Source organism: Drosophila arizonae, chromosome X, assembly GCF_054131065.1.
Source record: "Drosophila arizonae isolate 15081-1271.41 chromosome X, UAZ_ARI_1.0, whole genome shotgun sequence".
Lineage (NCBI taxonomy): Eukaryota > Metazoa > Arthropoda > Insecta > Diptera > Drosophilidae > Drosophila > Drosophila arizonae.
Window position 1 is genome coordinate 7,379,044 of NC_142927.1, and position 21,989 is coordinate 7,401,032.

General features: G+C 37.6%; 1 protein-coding gene across 9 annotated transcripts in view; it reads right to left on the reverse strand.

The window, feature by feature from the left end:
- nAChRalpha7 (nicotinic Acetylcholine Receptor alpha7) overlaps positions 1-21,989 on the reverse strand; it is a 173,635-nt gene that overhangs the window by 46,262 nt on the left and 105,384 nt on the right. For all 9 annotated transcript variants that reach the window (XM_018016847.2, XM_089474690.1, XM_089474689.1 and 6 more), the window contains 3 exons: positions 16,234-16,278; positions 12,766-12,875; positions 7,719-7,899 (listed from right to left, as the gene is read on the reverse strand). In XM_018016847.2, coding sequence (XP_017872336.2) covers positions 7,719-7,899; positions 12,766-12,875; positions 16,234-16,278 — 336 coding nt within the window. The remainder of the gene's footprint in view (positions 1-7,718; positions 7,900-12,765; positions 12,876-16,233; positions 16,279-21,989) is intronic.

Genomic DNA, 21,989 nt, shown 5'->3' on the forward strand with positions numbered 1-21,989 from the left:
AGTCTCGCTTAATTCTAGGGTATTTTCAAATGAATTACGGTTTGTTGGTGTAAATTGTTTTAAGCCTGGGCTGGCTGGCCTTGTTGGCAGAGATTAACGACTGCTTAGATCTTATATTAGTGCCAAATCTGTTTTTATATTTTCTTCCACTCTTTCTTTCCGTGTTTCTGGTGTAATTCCTTTGGCATTTTCTTTAGCTTGTTCTTTGGTGGCCGCGCTGAGCCAAAGCAGCTCAACGCATTCTGGCATCCATCCTGGCTGACTGCCTGGTAGCCTGGCCTTTTTGGCATATTTAATACACAAGACGCGGAATGCATGTAGCTTGCTTTATGTGCGTGTGCATGTGTGTGTGTGAGTGCGAACCGCATAGTTGAGGCTGCACACGACTTTTGAAAAACGTTGTAAGCTAACGCTCCCTATATATATATATATATTTTTTTTTTTAATTTTTTTTTTTTTTTTTTTTTTTAATATTTTACGTGTCAACTTTTGTGTGCCAAAAAATGTGTGCCGGGCTAAGAGAATGGTGGCAACAATGTTGCGTAGATGGTTATGAGCGGTTTCAGCCTCGCCACGCCCACCCGAATCGACACTCTAGCTTCCTGTTTGGCCCTCTTCCTCCCTCTCTCTCCCTCTCCATCTCTCTCTCTCTCTCGCTCTCTCTGTGTGTGTCTTTCCGGCACTGACTTTGAGTTGGCAGCGAACTTTTGGCTCGTTGGCCTTCCCATGTCCGCGTCTTACCATGCAAATTAATGCACTGTGCGATGGTATGTGACGAGTCACTGCATGTGTGTGTGTGTGTGTGTATGTCTGTGTGTGTGTGTCTTGAGTTTGGCATGCCATGCCAAGTTGGCTGCCAGTTTTTCTGCCAATGAAATTTTGCTGATTAGAGTACACACACACACACACATACAACTGCATATTTGCATTTAGCTCATATCCCCCTCTCCCTCACCCTCGCTCTATCTCTTGCTTGCTTGGCACATGAGTCCTTTGACTATCCTTTTGTAATTCCATGTGTGAGTGTTGCTTTGTGTTTGATTTAAAGTCGAATTTTTGCTATTACTTAAAATTTTACTAGGTCTACTATACCCTGCAAATGCATGAAACAACTGATTGAATATACCATATAGGCATTTAGCAACAAATCGTAAGCCCATGCCTGACTCTATATATTACTTTTGTTTGTCTTCCATATATTGTGCTTCTTTGGTATTTTCTCGTTTTCCTGCATTTTTAAGGAATTTTTTGCTTCAATTATCACTCTTGAGGCCTTTGTAAAAACCGCTTTTTCCTTGATATCGGAAGACAAGATTAACTATGTATATACTCAGTGCAGAAATTTTATGGCAAATAACTTTTATTTAATATTTAGTTTATGAATATTATGAATAGCCTTGATTTGTCAGCTCTACACATAAAAATCGGCTATGATGCATTACCCAGAATCGAAATTTGTTTCAAATATTAAGTATACGCATATGTATATTGATTTTGCTTGGTGAATCGTAGCTGCTTTTGCCTGTTCGTCCACTTGGCTAATAAAATATTATTAATAAAATATAAAGTATGCGACTATATACATATGAATAGCTTATTAATATATATGCCTGCCAGCTGTATCGATTATAGCACACTCACTTATCGCAGCCTCATTTAGTCCACATTTCGCTGCTCTTCAGTATTCAATGAAAAATTATATATTGTAAAATATTCAGTAGCGTCTTTTAGCTTAATTTGCTCTGCTCTTCAATTTATTCAAATATATATATATATCATATATTTTAAGCAGCAAATTGAGGCCTTTGATGACTATGAAATATATTCACTGCAGTTCTCAAGTACATTTTCCAAACACATTCGTTAGATACAAACTCATATTGAATTTTCAATTAACTATACCCTAGAACTATTGAGAAGGGAATATCAGTGTATAATGGTTTGGGGGAAATCTATGTAACAGGCAGAAGAATGATCTTGGTCGGAGTCTAGACGAACTGAGTGGATTCAGTCATGTCCGTATGCTTCGCGTGTGTCTGTCCCTTTGTCTATCTATCCGTTGGTCCGTATGTGCGCAGGGATCCCGTAAAGGTCATCACTTTTTTAATACATTATTCAATTTGCTATCGATAATAATCGATAATTCGAGCACTAGCCATGACCGTGTGTCCGTCTGCCCCTTTGTGCATCTATCCGTCCGTCCGTATGAGCGCGGGTATCTTGTAAGCTACAAATGGTTATTATAGGTTACCATTTCATTTTATCGATAATAATCGATTATTCAAATACCAGACACTTGTGCATTGGCAAATCGACATTTGAATGTTATTATCACATTTTGAAAGTTTGACTTAATATATCAAACATAATGTATATAAAAGTGTAGAATGATTGAAATATCAGTTCTTCCAAGGGTTCAGGGGATCTCCTAGTCGTGCAATCTCAACTAGAGTTCTCCTACTTATTTCTCTACATTTATATACATATATGTATATGTATATACACGTGTGTGTCTGTGCGTTTTAGTGGCCATTATAAATTGTGCACTCAACTGAAATATTTGCATTTTTGGCCATTTTATTCGGCCAAGCACTTAATTGATTTTTACAAGCAACAATAATAATGCGGATAAACATCGTCTGGCTGGGTGGGGTGGGGCGGGGCATACGCTCAACTGGCAGCTACCCTAACGACCATTCGACTGGCTGGAGAGTAGCACTGGGTATGTGCTAGTCGCAGCTACACATCTCACCCGCGCTACGGCTCATAAATAAATAATTTAATTAATCGAATTACATTTTTCTTGCAATCGACTCTCGACTTCATTTACGAGTCGAAGAGCCCGCAGCATAAATTATCATAATTTGCCCAATGGCCGGCCAGGCCAATTAACTAATTAAGCACGATTTAAATACTTCAATTTTCATTTATACGAGTCAACGATATCAAAGCATCAACTTGAATCTTGGGGCTCTGAAAGTGCAGTTGGGGCAAAGCTCCCCGAAGCCCGCCCCCTTGGGGACGCCCTACGCCCCGCTTCGACTATATTCATTAGGCTTTGGCTGTTGCAGGAAATCGATGCGACTGCAAAATATTTATAGATTGCCTCGCCGGATATCCGGCATTACGAATTATGTGCTCGGTAAATGAGATATGCCTAAGTAGCTTGTCTCTCTCAGTGCGTATGTGTGTGATCCTTAAAAGGTATATAATTACACGTATGTGTGCGTCTGTGTGTGTGTTTGCCAAAATGTCAGGCTTAATTATCGTTGCCATTAAATACAATTGTATTGTTTACATTTAATGCAGCTGCCAGTTCAATCCGCTTTAATCCCTCTACCCACTCAAACTTCTCAAATTCAATAATTTAATCAGTGCCCCATACAATTATATATAGCGTCAATTATTAATGGGAATTGCATTAATTTTATTTATTTATTTTTTTTTTTGTATAATATTATTCGATGTCTGAAGTTGGGTATACACGCTGCGCTGGAGTGATGCGTCAGCTAATGTAATATATGCATATCAATCAAGTAAATTATTTATTTAACTTATTATGGGTATATATTAAGTGTGTATTATTTAAATAAGTGTGTATTATTAAATAAAATTGTATTATTTAAATGAAATTGACTTGCTTTTGCTTCAATGCTTTGTATATACGCGATTTACTAAAAGTAGGCTTCCGTTCTCAATGGTAAAATTCGATATTCGAGTTAAAAATAATCGATTTTCGATAATCCATTTTCCATATTCAACTTTTGATTTTCAAGATTTTTCCGATATTTGATTTTAAATAATCGATTTGCGATATTTGATTTCATATATTCGATATTTGATTTTCGAGATTCGGTTAATTAAATTCGACTTTCCATTATAACCGATTTTCGATGTTTAATTTCCTTTCCGTTTAATATTTCGATATTCCATTTCTAAATTCCATTTTCGATATTTGATTTTGAATAAACAATTTGCGATATACACTAATAAGTATTTTGCGTTTGATATTCGATATTCAATTATTAATAGACGATATTCCATTTTGTATACTTGACTTACGATATTTGATGATCAATAATTAATTTTCTATATACAATTAGAAATATATTATATTCCATTTCCATACTCGACATTCGATATTCGACTTTACCTATACCATTTTCAATATTTAATATGCGGTTTTCTATATTCGACTTTCAATATTGAGATCCCAAAGACGGCAGCGATGGCGGTGTTTCCAGAACATTGCCGCAGTTTGTCTTTCGTCTGTAGGCAACTATATATGTATATCTTTCTGAAAAACACGTTCATTTCACGTCATGTCATCGGACTTTGTATTCTGCATCACGTTCCGCCCACAAAGTAATCCCCATGCATATCGCGCTGCGATATCCTTACAGGATATTTTCGCATTCGCATCACATGCGACTTGCTAGAGTTGTTCCGCCTGTTCAGTGAACTATTTAAATAAATGTTTGTTAATTTGTCAACGGGTGCGCCGAGCACCCATCGAAGGCCAATTGAAATGTGGACGCGTCCACAATTAAATTATTTAAATAAATTGCGTTTGCCATTAGTTTACTCGGTTGTTAACAATTTGACGCCAATCCAAATTGCGTTCATCAGCTTCTAATTAAATGTTGCACAATACGAATTAAGGCTTCGTGTATTTTTTCATTTCTTTTTTCGCTCAACAAGAGATAATTGGGAAAAGAGATGGGAAATAGAAATAGAGATGGTGGTAGAGATAGAGAGAGAGAGAGAGATAGAGAGATAGTTGGCTAAAAAGTTGGATAGAGAAGAAAAGAGAGAGATAGTTGGATAAAAAGAGGAATAGGGAAACAAATATAAAGAGAGAGAGAGAGAGAGAGAGAGAGAGAGAGAGGGAGCGAGATAGAGGCAGAGAGATAGAGAGAGATTCTATAGAGAGAGAGTGAAAGGAAGATAAGAAGAGAGAGTGGTATAAGAGAGGGATAGGGATAGAGAGAGAGAGAGAGAGAGAGAGAGAGAGAGAGAGAGTTGGATTAAAAGGGGGATAGAGAAAGAAAGATGAAGGTAGAGATAGAGACAGAAATGGGGAGAATGAAAGAGAGAGAGAGAGATATAGAGAGAGTGACAGTGAGAGAAAGATAGGAAGAGAGAGAGATAAAAAATAGGGATAGTGAGAGAGAGAGAGATGTCTGCGAGATATAGGACTGCCTTACAAAGGATTCTTTTCTCTATATATTAAGGAGGTAGATCTATTCATGCTCGTCCCTCCATCCGCCCTCGAATTACAATTAAACTCTTCATAGGACTCAATATAAATAACACGCATATGTCAATTGGGGGCATGGCAAAAGGCGAATGAGTATTCTGCAGTTGGTTACGTCCGACTGCATTGTTCTCTGTTGAATCTCTAATGGATATAGTTGTCCTTGGATCCTATTAAATGCTCTCTGAATACTTCATTCAAGAAACATTCTATCATCATCTTCTCCCACTCGCATCGCCTCATCGTCTATAGATTGATCTAAATTTGTCCCAATTACAGTTTGCCCTTGGCCAATCGCCGCTGGCACACACAGTGGCCACTCGCTATGGTCACTTTATTAATGCAATAACAATTTGTTTTCATGAATAAGCTGACTCATTGCCCATGAAATCGGACAAGAGTCGCAAATGGCAGCCAATGTAATTTGTCATAAATTCAACTAACTCTAGTGAATCTTTGCTAGCACACACACACACAGATACACATATATGTATAGATCTACATATATGTGAATATTTTACATACATAATTAATGAGCGCCCTTATCGAAAGTAAATAAGAAAATAAATCAAGCTCCGTTTCTAATTAATTTGTGAGCCGACATCTTGATGTTAGCATCGATGGCAACTTATTTAAATTAATTTGCCAGCTTTATCAATAGCACAAAAAAAAAAAAAAAAAAAGATTGGCAAATATTTAATTGTCTGATAAAAGCAAATACATAGAGAAATGAATGAAGAGAATAAAGAGTAAACGGTAACAGTAAATTTGTTTTTGCCTTAGCTACGATTCTCTCAAATTGGCTTAGAGAAATGTTCAAATTTACATGCATAAATTGGATAGGAATTGTATATAGATGTTATATAATGAGAAAGTTCAGTTACTATAGACATATACGAGGGCTGCTTATTGTATTCATAAATGTAGGCTGGTTCCTGTCTGGTCTTGACTTTTCAACTATTGCTTTGTAGCCTTCCCTGGGGGCGTGGCGATTCGGTAAATACTATTTCCGGTATCGCAGAAACCCGCTCATTGGGGGCATCATCAAACCATCTAATGCGATATATTCTACAGTTTTAAGGGTAGGACATGGACTATTGGATCTAACTATATAGGGATTTATAAAATTCTGTTTTATTTAGAGCTTAAGAGCTTGAAATTTCGAACACATGGGATTGACTCTTAAAGTTCTATGGAGGAAGTTCCAAGTTTTGATAATGTAGTTACTGTAGATGTGCTCTATCCCTAAACTAGATGAGGAGCACTTCAAATGGTAAAGAAAAGCAAAAATAAAACCAGATTTAAGACGAGTTTAAATCAAATTATAAACAAGTAAGAAGACTCTAGTCGAGACTGCTCGACTAGGAGATACCCTGAACCCTCCAAGCTGATATTCTAATCATTCTGCACTTCTTTTATGCACACATACATACAGATGCATCCACACGCACGCATAAGCCTGCGCTCTGCTAACTGCGCAGTAAGCAGCGACTGCGCTTGGGCTGCGCTGCAGTGTGGGCAATATTATGAGAATTTATTTGTCGAATAATTTCTTATGTAAACATATGATCTTAATGAAACTTTCAGAGTGTACTCATATGGTTATAATGTGTGTACATTCCAAAGCACAAGTCTCTAGTACTTGAAATGCGTTTTTTACAAATTGGGGGAGAAGGGGGCGTGGTATCCAAAATCTGTTAATTACAATATCTTTGTATCTATTAACTTTATATACAACACAAATTTGAAGACTCCAGGTTTAAAAGTGTTCAAATTAGGCTAAAAAAACAAAATCAATTTTTCGATTATTCTCGATAAAAAAGTTATCGGACGATTTATCGAAAAAATAAAGCAAACTCGTACTGCGTATGGTACACACGAGTATGCATGCTCTCAGCTCTCTAGCTCTTATAACTTCTGAGATCGACGCACTCATACGGACGGACGGACGGACGGACGGACGGACGGACAGACGGACAGGGCTATATCGACTCAGCTCGTCACGCTGATCAAGAATATATATACTTTGTGGGGTCTGCCACGCCTCCTTCTGCCCGTTACATACTTTTTCACAAAACCATTATACCCTGATTTCCCATTTTCAATGGGTTCAGGGTATAACAAAAATGAAATATAAGCTATATGGATTTTTAAGCTCTATTCGTTGCCTTTTTCCAGCCGCTGCAAAAGTCATTAATATCAGCTCAGATTATGACTTCCACTTTCACGATGATTCCGTCTTGCCCCGTAATTAATTTATTTGTAATATTCTCGCTGTTGCTCTGACTTATGCATGGGATTTATATTAATTGCGAGTGCCAAGCGAGAGCTGACAGCATATTTATTACATGCTGCCCGTTGCAGGCGCACACAATACTATATATACATGTTATATATGCATATATGGTAGGTTGGTATATGTATCTGGTATAATCAGGTGTTAGTTTGCCGCTGAACTCACCTGAAAGCCATCGTAGGTCCAGGAGCCGAACTTCATCTCGCAGCGCTGATCGTCGAAGGGGAACCAGGTGATGTCGATTTTGCACGTGGACTTGAAGATGCCGGGCGGCACGTACAGGCAGCTGCCGTTGTTCCGCACAACCACATTGGTGGCGTAGGTGCCATCGAAGCCTTCGTCCGCGCTGCAAGCAGAATGCAAAGGCAATGCATAAGTCATGGGCTTCAAGGTGCTTTAAATCTCATATGGTATGGCTGGATGACAGAGTGTGTGTATGTGTATGGTACATGTGTGTGTGTGTGTGTGTGTGTGTTAGAATCTCGTGCTGGCCACGTTGACGCTTTTAATAAGACCCTTTTTTACAGTCGGATACTTGGCGCGGCGCATATGGAAATTTATGTAGCATACTTTTTAGCATAAATCATTTTTGCACTGCCAGCCAGTGCTGCCATTTTAGCCATTAAGTTGCTAGATCTAGCAATTTTGAATTTGAGTTTGCAATTTTATTTTTAAATTGCTATTAGCCACAAATATAGCTATTTAAAAAAAAAATTATGCAACTTTTAGCAATTTTGTGATTTTTGTGATCTCACAATAACATCATCTTAAAAAGAACTCAACTTGTTCAAAATCATAACAATATCGATAAATGCACAAACTTGTGAACAATAGTTCAATAGTTGTGAACAATAAGTAGTTTACAAATTCATCGAAAGTGATCGAGTGTCATTAGTGCGCTGAGCTTTAAATTGTATGCCTTTTTGTTAGATTCATTAAAAGTTTTATAAAATACGCCAAAAACGTATACCCAAAAATTTCGCGATGTGTGGTTGAGTGGCGAGTTTAAAGAGTGGATTCGCAAGGATGACACAGACTCAACAAGGGCCTATTGCGCCTATTGCAAGTGCACTATTGGCGCGAAGCTTTATGATGTGCGCCACCACGCTGCCACAAAAAAACATATAAGTGCGATGGGTGCGTGTACACAAAAAAAAACAAGTTGCCTTTTGTTGTAAAAAGTGACAAGACGGAGGAGCATGAGGCTGCACTGTGCCTATACATACATTGCAAAACACGCAGCAATAGTGACAAGCGATCATTTGTCGCAATTATGTGCGCACCAATTTGCAGCTTGCCAATCGGCAGCAAACATAAAATTGGGCAGAACAAAGAGAAGTCATATAATAAAAAATGTTCTTGCCGAGCACTTTGCGGAAAATTTGCGGGCTGATATTGGTGATTCAGTCTTTTGCTAGATGAATTGTTTAAATTTTCTTAAATCTTTAGGAGTTGCTATTAACTATTTCAGCAATAGTAAAGGCACAATTGTCTCAACATTTCTAAGCCTTGAGCTTATTGAAGTGGGCGACGCGATATGCATAGCAGATGCAGCTCCAAATATGCTATTAATGATGAAGAAAGTATATTGGAACAATTGGACGACATTTTAACCATCATTTAAAAACTTAATCATAAATAAAAGTAATAAATTTAACATATAAAATTTTAACAAAATTTGGCCATTTCTTTTAGCAATTTTAATAAATTTTTTAGCAATTTTCGCAACTTTTTTTTGAAATTCTAGCAATTCTTGCCTTCAAAATTCTGGCAGCACTGCTGCCAGCTGGGCGCTCCTTCTGCCGCATGTGCGTGTGCTGGTGTGTGTGCGTTCGCCTGGCACTGATTAATGATTAATCTATAGGCAGTGCGGCGCGTGAGCGGCGTTTGCTCATTTTGTACGGTTCAATTTTTAGCGCTGCCAGAACTTATTTAATATTTATTAATTATACCCAGTTCAATTCGCACGCTGTGCTGCCGGGTATATCGTTACCGTTTGAATTGTCCATTCAGACACTAAGTGCCCAAACAGTCGCAGCTGTGAATTGTTCTTCGCACTGTCATTATTTTCACAAGTCAAAGCCCAGCCCCCTTGGCTACTCCGCCCCTGGCCGTCTCGCTTGGCTGGTCATGTCAACAGTTAAATTATGATTCATTATGCCGGGCGTGCCATCTACTGTAGGCACATCATCAAAATCTCAGCCATCTTGAGACGCCCAGACCTCGCCTCACATGCAAGTAGCTATCATAAAATACTTTTGCTACTATGTGTGTGTGTGTGTGTGCGTGTGTTGTGTGTGTTGTGCTACTGCTACAATTTGGCATTGTGTCGCCCCTTTAAGTGCGCCATCCCCCCTCCTCTTAATTGCTCCTCCGGCCACTCGGCCATTGTTCCAGCAAGTCATTTACTTTGTCATAAAACTTGCCCAAATACGCATTAAAATTTGTGCGTTTACTGCGCTGCCAGCTGCTCGGCCTCGGCTTAGGCTGAGGCAGCCTTGGCGCTCTTTATTATTTGCCATAAAAACTCAACAAAATTTAAAGACTATTCGTCCAGCTGCCCAGCCAATAGATTAAACACTCTTTTTAGCCGAGCCACAGCTGAAAAATAACAGTAAAGAAATACAACAAAATATTTGGCTTTAAAGCGAGTTTTGGGCCAACTTTGAAAACTGCACACAAATATGCTAAATTCATCAATTCAGCTAGCCGTGACTACACTGAAAACAACTCTGTAGTAGTTAGCTTGAATGTTGCATAGCAGCAGTAGAGCCTAAGCGAGGTTGGTTTAAAAAGTATTGAGAGCCTATTTAAAAAGGGGAAATTGGGGAATATATATATGTCTATTGTATAGGTATACTTTTTCTCTCAAGTATTAATTTAATCTAATTAATTAATTTAATCAACTCTGAGCTAATTCATTCCCATATTATTGGATGGTATTTAAGGCGTGCATGGTAATTTAAAGTTTTTATAAGACATCCGTAAATAAACTCTAAAATAATTATTATAATTACTTAAAATTTTTTGCCATTATAATTAAAATAAATACAGTTTTTGCTAGTTAATTTTTTTATTTTTATTTTATATATTTTTTATAGTTCATTAAATTGCCATAAAAATTGAGCTGATTTTGCATTGCCTACCGCATTGTTTTCAGTGTACTCTCACGTAATTTTTAGCAAATTTGAACATATTTACATATACGTAAGCATATATGTAACGCACACGCATACAATTTGGGATAAATTGGGGCTTGAGCGTGGCCAACAGAAGGGATAGCGCTATTACACAATAAAATTGATAACAACAAAAGAGCGCAACGTGAGGGAAGGGGGGTCGAAGGGGGCGACCGAGGCCGAAACGTTGGCAAACAAATGGCAGCTCATAAACATGAAAAGGATTTTTCCAAAATAAACACAATTTCGTTATTATCAAAAGAGCAAGAGGGAGAGAGAGAGAGAGAAAGAGAGAGAGTGAGAGAGAGAAACAAGTTGCGAATGCAAATAAAATTATATGAATAAAGCAATAAAGCCTCAGCCACAAAGCCAATAATGATAACAACAATAATAGCAACGGCTACAGCAATAATCGCTCGATTTTTTCTTCTCGTTTATGGCAGAATTATAAAGCATCGCACGGTGGGGAGGAGGAGCGGACAGGAGCCATAAAAGGAGCTGAAAACCAAAAGACAACAGAGTAGAAACTCGAATTGAATTGGCTGCCGTCTATCAAGGTGGCAGCATCATCATCACCTGCCCCTCACCCCCACCCAACCGAGTACAGGTGTGCGGCAACTCTTGTCCTCCCCTTATCGACTCGCAATCATTTTTATTGCCTGTCCTCATTGATGTCATTATTATTTGCCTTTTCCGTTTTTGTTTTTGTTTTTGTTGTTTTTTTTGTTTTTTTCAATTGCAATTGTTGATATTATTAGGCGAACCCTTTGGGGCTTTAATCAGTCGAGTAGTAAGTGAAAAGCCATTTACTAAATAATGCCTGTGCATAAATCAGGGGACTTCAATTCGATTCGCATCTTAAATCTAAGTCAATATCATGTTGAGCAAAAAGGAAGACAAAGGATAGAAATACAATTGCAGCCAGAATTGGAAATTGACAGCCTTTGAGAGTGGAAAATAAGTGAAAGTGCTCAAGTACTCTAGGGAGTCGACTTGACTTGGTAATAAGATAAGATATCAGAAAATAATATCATTCTTAGCATTTTATTACTTGAGCTTGCGAAGTATTGGAAATGGGATCAAATAACTGTGAAAAGGTGTGGTAAGGTGAGGTGAGGTGAGGTGAGGTGAGGTGAGGTGAGGTGAGGTGAGGTGAGGTGAGGTGAGGTGAGGTGAGGCGAGGTGAGGTGAGGTGAGGTGAGGTGAGGTGAGGTGAGGTGAGGTGAGGTGAGGTGAGGTGAGGTGAGGTGAGGTGAGGTGAGGTGAGGTGAGGTGAGGTGAGGTGAGGTGAGGTGAGCTCTGAGTGATTCGAAAGAATCCATATTCAATCTCCTCGCTCTGACGAAGACTCTTGGATTCTCTTCGTTTTGGCTTTCAGTTGATCGCCTAGATTTGATCTATTCGTATGACGCTTTTTTAACGAATATCGTTTCGGGAGCGATGTGCTTGGCACATAACCTACTTTGCTCAATCACGAACGATCTCGTTGAAGAACCAATGCAATCAGCTAGTCTCTGAGTTTTTTACAAAGTTTGAGAGAAAGAGAGAAATGATCAGCAGGTATTTCTGAACTATTGACATTAGACCATTGAAGATAATCCTAAACAGATGAAGTTCTATTTCAACTTCATGGAGTAGAAAGGGATATTGCGCTATATAAAGATAGATATTATTATTTCTTACCAACGAATTATGTATACAATCTAGCTGGGCTTGGACACGCCTAATTTTGCTTTTAGTAAATGTTTTCTTTTTTTTTATTATTATTATTATTATTATTATTATTATTATTATTATTAATTTTATTATTATTTAGTTGTGTGTTTTACGTTGAAGGCGTTATTGAACAAACTTTATTATTTCAACTCTATTTTGTCAACATCAACTATTAATTATTGTAATATCTATGATATACTAAAGATATATAGATTTATATATATTTATTTTACATTTATTTAATTATTTATTTTTATTTGTTTCACTCAGTATTTCAATAATGCAAATAGATTGCGTAGTAGATACTTTGCACTCACCTATTGTACATAAGCACATCGGGTTTCCACAATCGATGGGGCGGTATACGTAAATCTCTTACACCTCCAAACTCACTGGAATTCCAACGCAAATTCATATCGTTCCATTCCTATAAAATAGAGAAACAAAAAAATAAAGAGAAAAAGGAAAATGTTAATGCATTGAGATAGTAAATTGATGTGCGGCCTTTTGTTTACTTTAGAAGTGGGTGGAGCGAGAGCGGGTCATAATGCCAAGCAACAAAAGGATTTCTGTCACTGACGTCCGACTTAATTAATTAGAGTCCATTTGTGAAATAACCAAAGCAAATACAAAACGAAGCGAAACGAAACGATTTTACGATGCAAATTGTTTATGCTAACCAAATGGGTTTTTCATTTTGATTTTTTACGAGACTTCAATTTAAAGCGATAATACGATTGTGCCAAGGTAAGTATAATGGAATTCCATATACATGTGATTGATTCAACTTCTAAAAAAAGGGTGGACTAATTGAATAAAAGTGAATAAAAGTTTGCTTGACTGAAAGGCTGAACGATGAAATGAATAAGAGACAAAATGTTTGATTGAGTCATCTTGAAATAGAGGTTTGATTGATGACCTGAATCATTTACAGATTGAGCTACTGCCAGCTAGAGGCAATATGTAACCGATTGATCTAACATGACAAAACATCCTGTCCCATATCCAATAAGAAAAAATGATTGATGAAGATTGACTGCAAGATTTACAGGGTTGGATTGGGTTACTAGCTTACTGATTGAACGAGTCAATGAAATAATATTTGATTAAACGACTTAGAGATCAGCTGATTGATTTGATTGGCAGACTGAATGATTGACTTATGTCGTAAGTGATTGACTAACTGCTTGACAGACTGATGAACTTTTTAATTGAATTACCAACTGATTGACATCTAACAATTTGACAGATTGACTAACTGACTGGATAATATATAAACAAATATAATGATTGAGTGCTTGATAAATAATTTGATGGATTGAATTGATAACAGACTGATTGAATGATTGAGAAACTAACCAATATGCAAATCGACTAATGTACAAGCTGATTGATGTCTGTCTAAATAATTGATTGATTGTTAGACTAACAGACACAATGCTTGATGCAGTGATTGAGAGGCAGATTGATTGATTGACCGACAGAGTAACACAACAAAATCATGTTAACAAGACTAGAAAACGGCAGAGGTAATTGAGTATGATATGGTGAAAGCCTTCCTCAATCAAATGCAGTTTTCAAACTGTAATTCCAAACGGTACTTAGCACCGCATCAAATGCGTTGTTCAATGCTGGAGCGTATTCCGTGAGTTTTTAATCAACCAAAATATCAATTAGCCGTGACCACAGGCACACACACAGGCAATTACACACAGCACAGTCTCTAATACCCTCACACACACACACACACTCACACATATATATATGCACGCACACACCTCGTCCCATTGATCGGCCATATGCAATGGCAGGAAGGTGTGTTAATCATCAATCATCGTTAAGTGCGCATTTATGGCTGCGCCTGAGTGAGAGAGTGTGTGGCTGTTGGTGTGTGTATTGGTGTGCTCTGGTATACTCTTTGGCGCATGGCCCGTTATCGTAATTAAATTTGTTGCTTTTGTGACGCTTAAGGCGATTAGCGCATCGATTTGCTGGCCATTGCTAATGTGCAGAAATTGTCGTGTTTGCATTTGATCGCTGCGATTAATCAATACAAGAAGCAATTGCCATCCATTTACCTATCGCATAATTACAAATATTAATCATTCAAACATACGTAAACGCTTCTCTGATTGCCCTCGAAAGCGGAACGGCCGGACACGTCGCCCAGTAAGCCCCAGACGCTCTAAGTCCAAAGGCACTATAATTAATTTGATGGCAAAACTCTTAAGTGCTGTCTGAGCAGAAAGTGTTGCCATCCAAATACACATCTATATAAATATATCATTATATATGTGTGTATATAGATTTAATCCAATAATAGCAATAATTAGAAGCTTTATACGAGTGCTAACCATGCTTAATTATATGAAATTAATGTCTGATTTGTTAGTTACCCTAGGTCGAATAGGAAGACCTAAATGCACATAATTTGTTGGACAGATATCTAACTTATGAATCAGTGAATATTCCTAGGCAAGAAATATGAGATACATTATCAATATAAAATATACATGCGTCTATATGCAGAACACTGTAAATCTAAATATATTAGATATATAATTTTATAGCTGTTTTCTGTTAAAGGTTTTAGTGGATAGCACTAAAACGAAAATAGTTATCGATTTTTTGAAATAAACTCGATCTGGATGTGCTTTACTGGAATCTATAGCAAAAATTTCAAGTCTCTAACTCTGAAGGATTTTGAGATCGACGCGATCAAAGATGAATAGAGCGAAATCTTCTGCGGTTTGCCTCACCTTCTTCTGCTGCTATATACATTTTAATATGGCCAGATTTATTATTTTTAATGGATACAGACAACTCCCCTTCGAAGCTATCCAGATATTATCATAATTATTTCAGCTTCTGCTTATTTGCACCAGCTTCCTCTTAGCTCTGCTCTGCCCTGGTATGTCCCCAACTTTACTGGGTATTTGACAAATTCATTTCATGCACAATTTGACGAAATATTTGCACAAACTTTGAAGTGATTTTAATAAAGATTTGAGTTCTGGGCAATTGCAATTATTGCAAATATGCTGAAAATATTTGCGCAACTGCATTAAAAGCGAGCGGACTTTATTATCGATATATATATATATATATCTGAATGAAAGCAGCACTTTGCGGGCTAATTATGTTGCCGCATGATTTGCCAATTAAGTGGCAAGGCCTTTGATTTGTTGCAACTGAGTTGCCACATGCCATATGCCACATGCCGCTACCCCTCGCCCGCAGCTCGCCAGGATGAGCATGGCGAAAAGACGTGGGATAGAAAGGATTTAGCTGTGGGCTAAGGATTTAGCGAACGGCTGTGGCGCTGGCTCTGCGAATGCAAATGCGAATGGAAAATGTGCGGGAAAACGCATGAAAAGCTAAGCGAGCGGGTAAACAAATGCCATGGCTGCTGGTATTTGTGGCATTTACGCAATTTACGCATCTCTCAAGCTATTAAGTGATTTCTTTAGCTCTATCTCTATGTCTCTTTCTCTCATTTAATTTGGCAAGTGCCACTTTTTTTTTTGCTCAGTGTGTATATATATATATTTCCTTATGTTTGTTGTTGTTGGCTTTTGACAAATTGCGGCAATTTCATTTGTTGCACTGAGGCCTTAGGCCGAGGCAAATTTATGGCTCGAATGGCAACAAATCTCTTTTGGCCAAGACTCATATGTGCGCCGATGAGAGAGAGCGAGACAGACAAAGCTAGAGTCACTCGGTTTGACTAATGCTTCTTTTCCATATTGTTTAATACTTCAAGTTTAAACGACTTTCGAACTTACCAATTTGAGCCAAATGTTCGTGATGAGCAGCTGATTCTTTTCATCCTGCAAAGAGAGAGAGAGAGAGAGAGGGAGAGAGAAAAAACAGAGAAATGAGAAAATTGAAAATGAATGCGTAGACATTACGTCGTCAATATAATCTATGAAAATGACAATTTGAAATGACTTTAAAAGTTTTCACACGCACCCACACACACACACACATACAGAAACAATTGTTCCCACATTGTCTGCTCAAGGTGGACAAATTGAAATCAACTTGAGCGAAGTCAATCGAAATTATTCGACAAAATAGCGCCGGGCCTAGTCCTCTGCACACACACTCGAAGTTAATGGCATGCAAATGAAATTTCAACATTCTCGATTGGCATTTAGCAAACATTTTGCCATTGTCAAAGGAGAGAGAGGGAGGGAGGGAGGCAGGGAGAGTAAGGCACATCGAATATTATTATGATTCAAGTTAACTTTGATCACTGAATCTTGTTTAATTTCAAACGGTTTACCACAAACACTTGCTGACATCCGCCTTCAGCCCCAATGAAAGCGTAAAACTGCAATTTTCACATCCTTTTGAGCAACTTCAATTTCAATTTCATTTTCATTTTCATCTCTGCTTGACGTGCATTTAAATAATTTTTGCCTGCCAGTCAAGGTTGATTAGCGAACGAGCAAAGCTCTTTGGCTCACAGCTTGGGGCTTTGTCAGTGCATAAAGAGGGGATGAAAGGGGGGGGAGAGAGAGAGGAGAATGCCAACAGTGAGTGTAATTAAGAAAATCTTCAAACTCGTTAATCTTACCTACAGAATGCCAGACCAAATAAAAGCAATTGCAAAAGAATTGATTATAAAAAAAAACTGTTTTGTAATTTTCATTATTCATATTGGTTTTATTTATGCCACTATCAGCATATCACTTCAACTGGATAATTTAGAAGATTCTTCCTTTGCCATCCAGCCACTTGACGATATATGAACTGAACTCATTATGGCGAGCTGCATTGCCTTATCAAGCAGCTCGGCATCATGAGTGTATTCATTTACCTTCAGGCAGCTTGGTACAGCTCATACAAAATGTTTAGTTTTCCTATTCTCCATTTGTGACCACCTCCTTGGAGCGCTGGAACTAGGTGTTACCCCTCATGAGTCTTGAAATTGGAGTCCTGCCATGTGCCTTAGACTCGGTTTGACTGCATCTACAGCTCCGGCTAAGTCCGTTTTCTGTGTACTTTCCATTTGAACCACTCGTTTTTATAAAAAGTTTTCTGTGTCCTTTGCAATTGGGGGATACATGTATTTGGATATGAAAAGGTAATTTTTTATACAATTTGCTCGAATTCTACTAAAAATTTTTCAAAATTTTTCAAAATTTTTTCTACAATTTTTACTCGCTCACTTGAGTACACATAATTTTGAACTGAATCGAAATGAACAGATTCTATGTTATGTGTATGTTTGTATTCCCAAGGACTACTAAGTTTTCATAATAATTTTATAAGCGATAACTAATCGTTATCGATAACTTTAGCAGCGCTAGAGTATACTTATGGAAGCTACTCTTACTCCTGCTGGCTCACATCAAATTTTAAGACGGAAAGGATCAAAGCAAAGTTATGCTGTGGCACCACTCAGAGTCACACAGAATCACATAGAAGGGCGCTTTTATGTTTACCAAGTTCCAGAAGAGAAGGAGATGGCATGAAGGTTTCTTACGAAAAGAGCGTTACAAAAGAAGCTGCTAAGAATTGTGAGTCGATATCAAAAGAGAGCAAGTGATAGGGAGGGCTAAGAAAAGAGGCTTAACAATCACAGGCAACTCGTCATAGAGCCTGGTTAGATATACATATATGTATATATATATATATCTGAATATGGAAAGTGCCCAACCAGAGCCAGCTTCGGCATATATTTGTACTTAAATGATGTCTGCGTTAATAAGCCGCAAGTTAAGATAATTGCTGTTTGGAACTACATATATACAGACACACATACATACATATATAAGTACATATTTGCACTGTCTGTTATTTATTACGATTTGCGCTCTATTTGCCGCCTTCACCTATAGAATTGTCAAGTATTGTGCACAATTTGCCGCATGCCTGGCCTCAATATTATTTGTGAAACACATAAATAGCTCGGAAAGAAATAAACAAGCTCAAGCAAATTACTGAATTACATTGCTAATGGTATTAGGCGAGGCAGACCAGAAGCGAGAGAGAGAGAGAGCGAGCGAGAGAGTGAGAGAGTAAAAAGAAAAACCAGAAGAAGAAATTTTTTTAATTTTGTTTTTTATATTGAGCTCCATTGAATTGTGGAGGCATTGCTTGACTTTGATGCTCTAGATTAAATATAATATTTGCCGAGTGAATCAATATATTTCGAATTCAATGATTATCATTCGGTTATGTATACGCACCGTTAGACGCATTGATGAGAGCGCACACAAAAGCGTGGCTCAGCGTCTGTCAGGGCCAGAGATTGTTGTTGTTACTGCTGTTGTTGCTGTTGTTGTTGTAGCTGCTGTTGTTGTTGCTGCTGCTGTTTGTGTCTCATTAAAGAACGGAAATCAAAATAGACAATGAGCTGGCTAAATTGCATTCGAGGCGTTCGCTGGCAGCATTCGATTCATTTAGCCAACAAACAGGCTTGTTGACTGTTTACATGACATTTTCATAATCAAACCGTGTGGACAGTTGAAGCTCAGCTGGCTCAGTCGGTTCGCTACGCCAGCTCGATATGATTAACATATAAATTAAAAAATGAATTCCTCCCAATGATGATGTGCCCTTCGTGCCAGGCATTCAAAGTTTGTTTGTCGACCAAATTGCAGCGTTTTCTGGACTCACGATTCTCTTTCATTCCCTTTCTCTGGCAACACTGTTTGACCTTTTGGCTTATTAGATGCTGGCGCTGGCGCTGGCGCTGGCGCTGGCGCTGGCGCTGGCGCTGGCGCTGCTGCTGCTGCTGCTGCTGCTTGTGACCAAACGAGGGCAGTTTGTGGCCAGAAGCCAATTTGTAAGTGGCAACAACAGAAATCGACAAGCAGGCAAATGCCAACGGCTCCTCCCTCTGCCCGCTGGCCAAATCCTCAGTTTAGGTGACGAATGTGTGCTTGCGGTTTGTTAAATGGCAAACTAAAAGCGCTTGCCCAAAAACAGGAAATCAAACCCAACAGCAACAGCAGCAACAACAAACAACAACAGCAACAACAACAACAATGTTGCTGTTTAAAGGCGGAAGTATGCGTGGCCCCCAGAGCATGAGTAGGAAATTGTACAAGATCTGTTATAAATTGTAAAAAGGTTTCTCAACTCCAAGCAGGCACACACACACACACAAACACACATACACACACATACAACACACCCTTATGACCGCAATAGCAAAGCAAATTGGCATTTGGATGAGGTGAATCCTGAAATGTGCAACTCACAATCAAAGCAAAGGCTTGAAAATGTATGTATGTATGTGTGAGTGTGTGTGTGCTTGTTAAATTTACCTGTGTCTACAGTTTGGTTTTGTTAACTCTGAACTAATTCTAATTATAATTTAAGTTGAGCCAAGCAAAACAAATAAAAGTTCGTTTTGTACCCTCGATTGAAAATGAAGTTAGCTCAGCCCAAGGCCACAATTGTAAGTGCTTCATTTTTAAGTTAATTTTAATTTATTGAAGAAATAAAACTAACTGAATGAAGTAAGATATAGACGATTGTTATGGAGATGAAACTGGAGAGATGCAGGAATTTGGGTTTTCGTAAATTCTTTTCTTGATGGCATTACATTTTCATCTCTATTTTAGGTGCTCAATCCATTAAATTTAAATTCTATCACTTATCACTCTTGAACATTATATTCATATACATATAGCTGTTAAAGCCCTCATTAAGATTTGCATAAAATTCTTCATTTCCTATACAAGACATAAACAAATGTTTTTCCCAGACGGTTATTAATTATTTTCCAGATTTTGATATGAAAAACTTTCAAGTTGCGCAACTTTTCATCATCTTCGTCATAGCACAGTGCCCCTCAAAAATCAACGTTCTGATGGCAGCTAATGGCCAAATGGATTAATGAAGCTGACCAGAAATTCGTCAAAGAGTCAGAAAACAAAAACTTTTTGAAATCAAATTCAAGCAGAGGTCAAATAGAGGGCAACGAGGCCAACATACCGCATGAAAGGAACTTTTCGAAAATATGCATGCTAAATATATCTTGGATATATCTTGGTCCAGCTTATTCATTCTTATAGAGAGTGTCATACACTCAATATTTCATCTATCTTTTGCTGCACAAACAATTTAAGTGTTTAGGCCGAGTTGTGGGGCATGCCACAACAGCGGCAAGTGAAACAGTTGCAACATGAAAATAATCATTGCAAATTGTCATTAAAATATTATACAAACGCAGCACTCTCTCGCTCTCTCTCTCTCTCTCTCCCTTTCCCATAGGTTTAATTGTTGTTGTTGCTTGGCTCTCATGAGTTTCGATTCTGATTTTACAATGATTATCGATACATTTGGCTCTTTTTATTTGTGTCAACGTTGTCACAATTTGTTGTTGTTGTTGTTGCTGTTGTTGCCAACCCCATAAATGGCAAGTCATTTGTCATGTATATGCGAATTACATGTTGTATTCGTCATCAAACATAGGCCTCAACCCCCGCCTGCCACTGCCTCATCACAGCCCCTGCCCACATTCATCTCATAAATCATCCACACATTATAATCAACGTAAAATTTGTTTGCCTTTTTGCCAGTCACATTTCTCATTCACACACACACACCCACACGCACACACACATTTAGCTATACAGTGTGTGCATTAAGTATTTTCTATTATTGAATGTGGAGCATTTAGTTATAATTGCAAAAATTGTCGGCTAAGCAATTGTCAATCGAGCAAAAGCACTGCAGTCTATCAAATTGCTCTCAAATATAAAGACCATGGTATATGATATGTAATAATCACATCGAAGATTATTAATTATTCATTTGCTTCTCTTAGTTGATTGAAACCAAGATCTAAGCTCTAGCTCATATTTAAAGGCCTCTAAACACTAGCTTCAATCAATCAAAAACTTATTCAATCATTTGGACATATACTTTTATGTACGAACATATATATTTTAATTGACAAATTACTATTTTGCAATCTAATCATCATTATGTGCCCTAGTTCCTAAGGCTTTGGACTACTCGGTCCATTATCAATCAATCAGTCAATCATAAAGTAACATTTAACATAATGTAGTTCCCTTTACTCTTATTTTTGCTTGACTATACAACTCAATCCTTATAAAGTCGTCTTCAATAATTTGTCTACATACATCTAGCAATCAATCATTCAATCAGCAAATATATGTACATAGTTCTATATGTTGCTTAATACTTTATAATATGTACATACATAAAAATTAACAATGTTAAGATGACGTTTTCATATATAATAATTTGGTCTGCTAGGTCAATCATCAATCAATCCATCGAATTCCAATACAGTATGCATATGTGAATATTCATATGAATTTATAAATTTTTATTTATTTATTTTTTTGTTCGCTTGTTGAGTGATTGATGATGAAGGATGTGGACATCATCAATCACTCAATCAAACACTAAATCATGGCATATATATATATTTTAATTTATTATTTATTATTTATTGCTCGGTCTGCTTGCCGCGATCATCAATCAACGTCAATCAATCATCGAGAAATCCATGCCAAATTTATTTCTTGTTTCGCTCAATTAACGA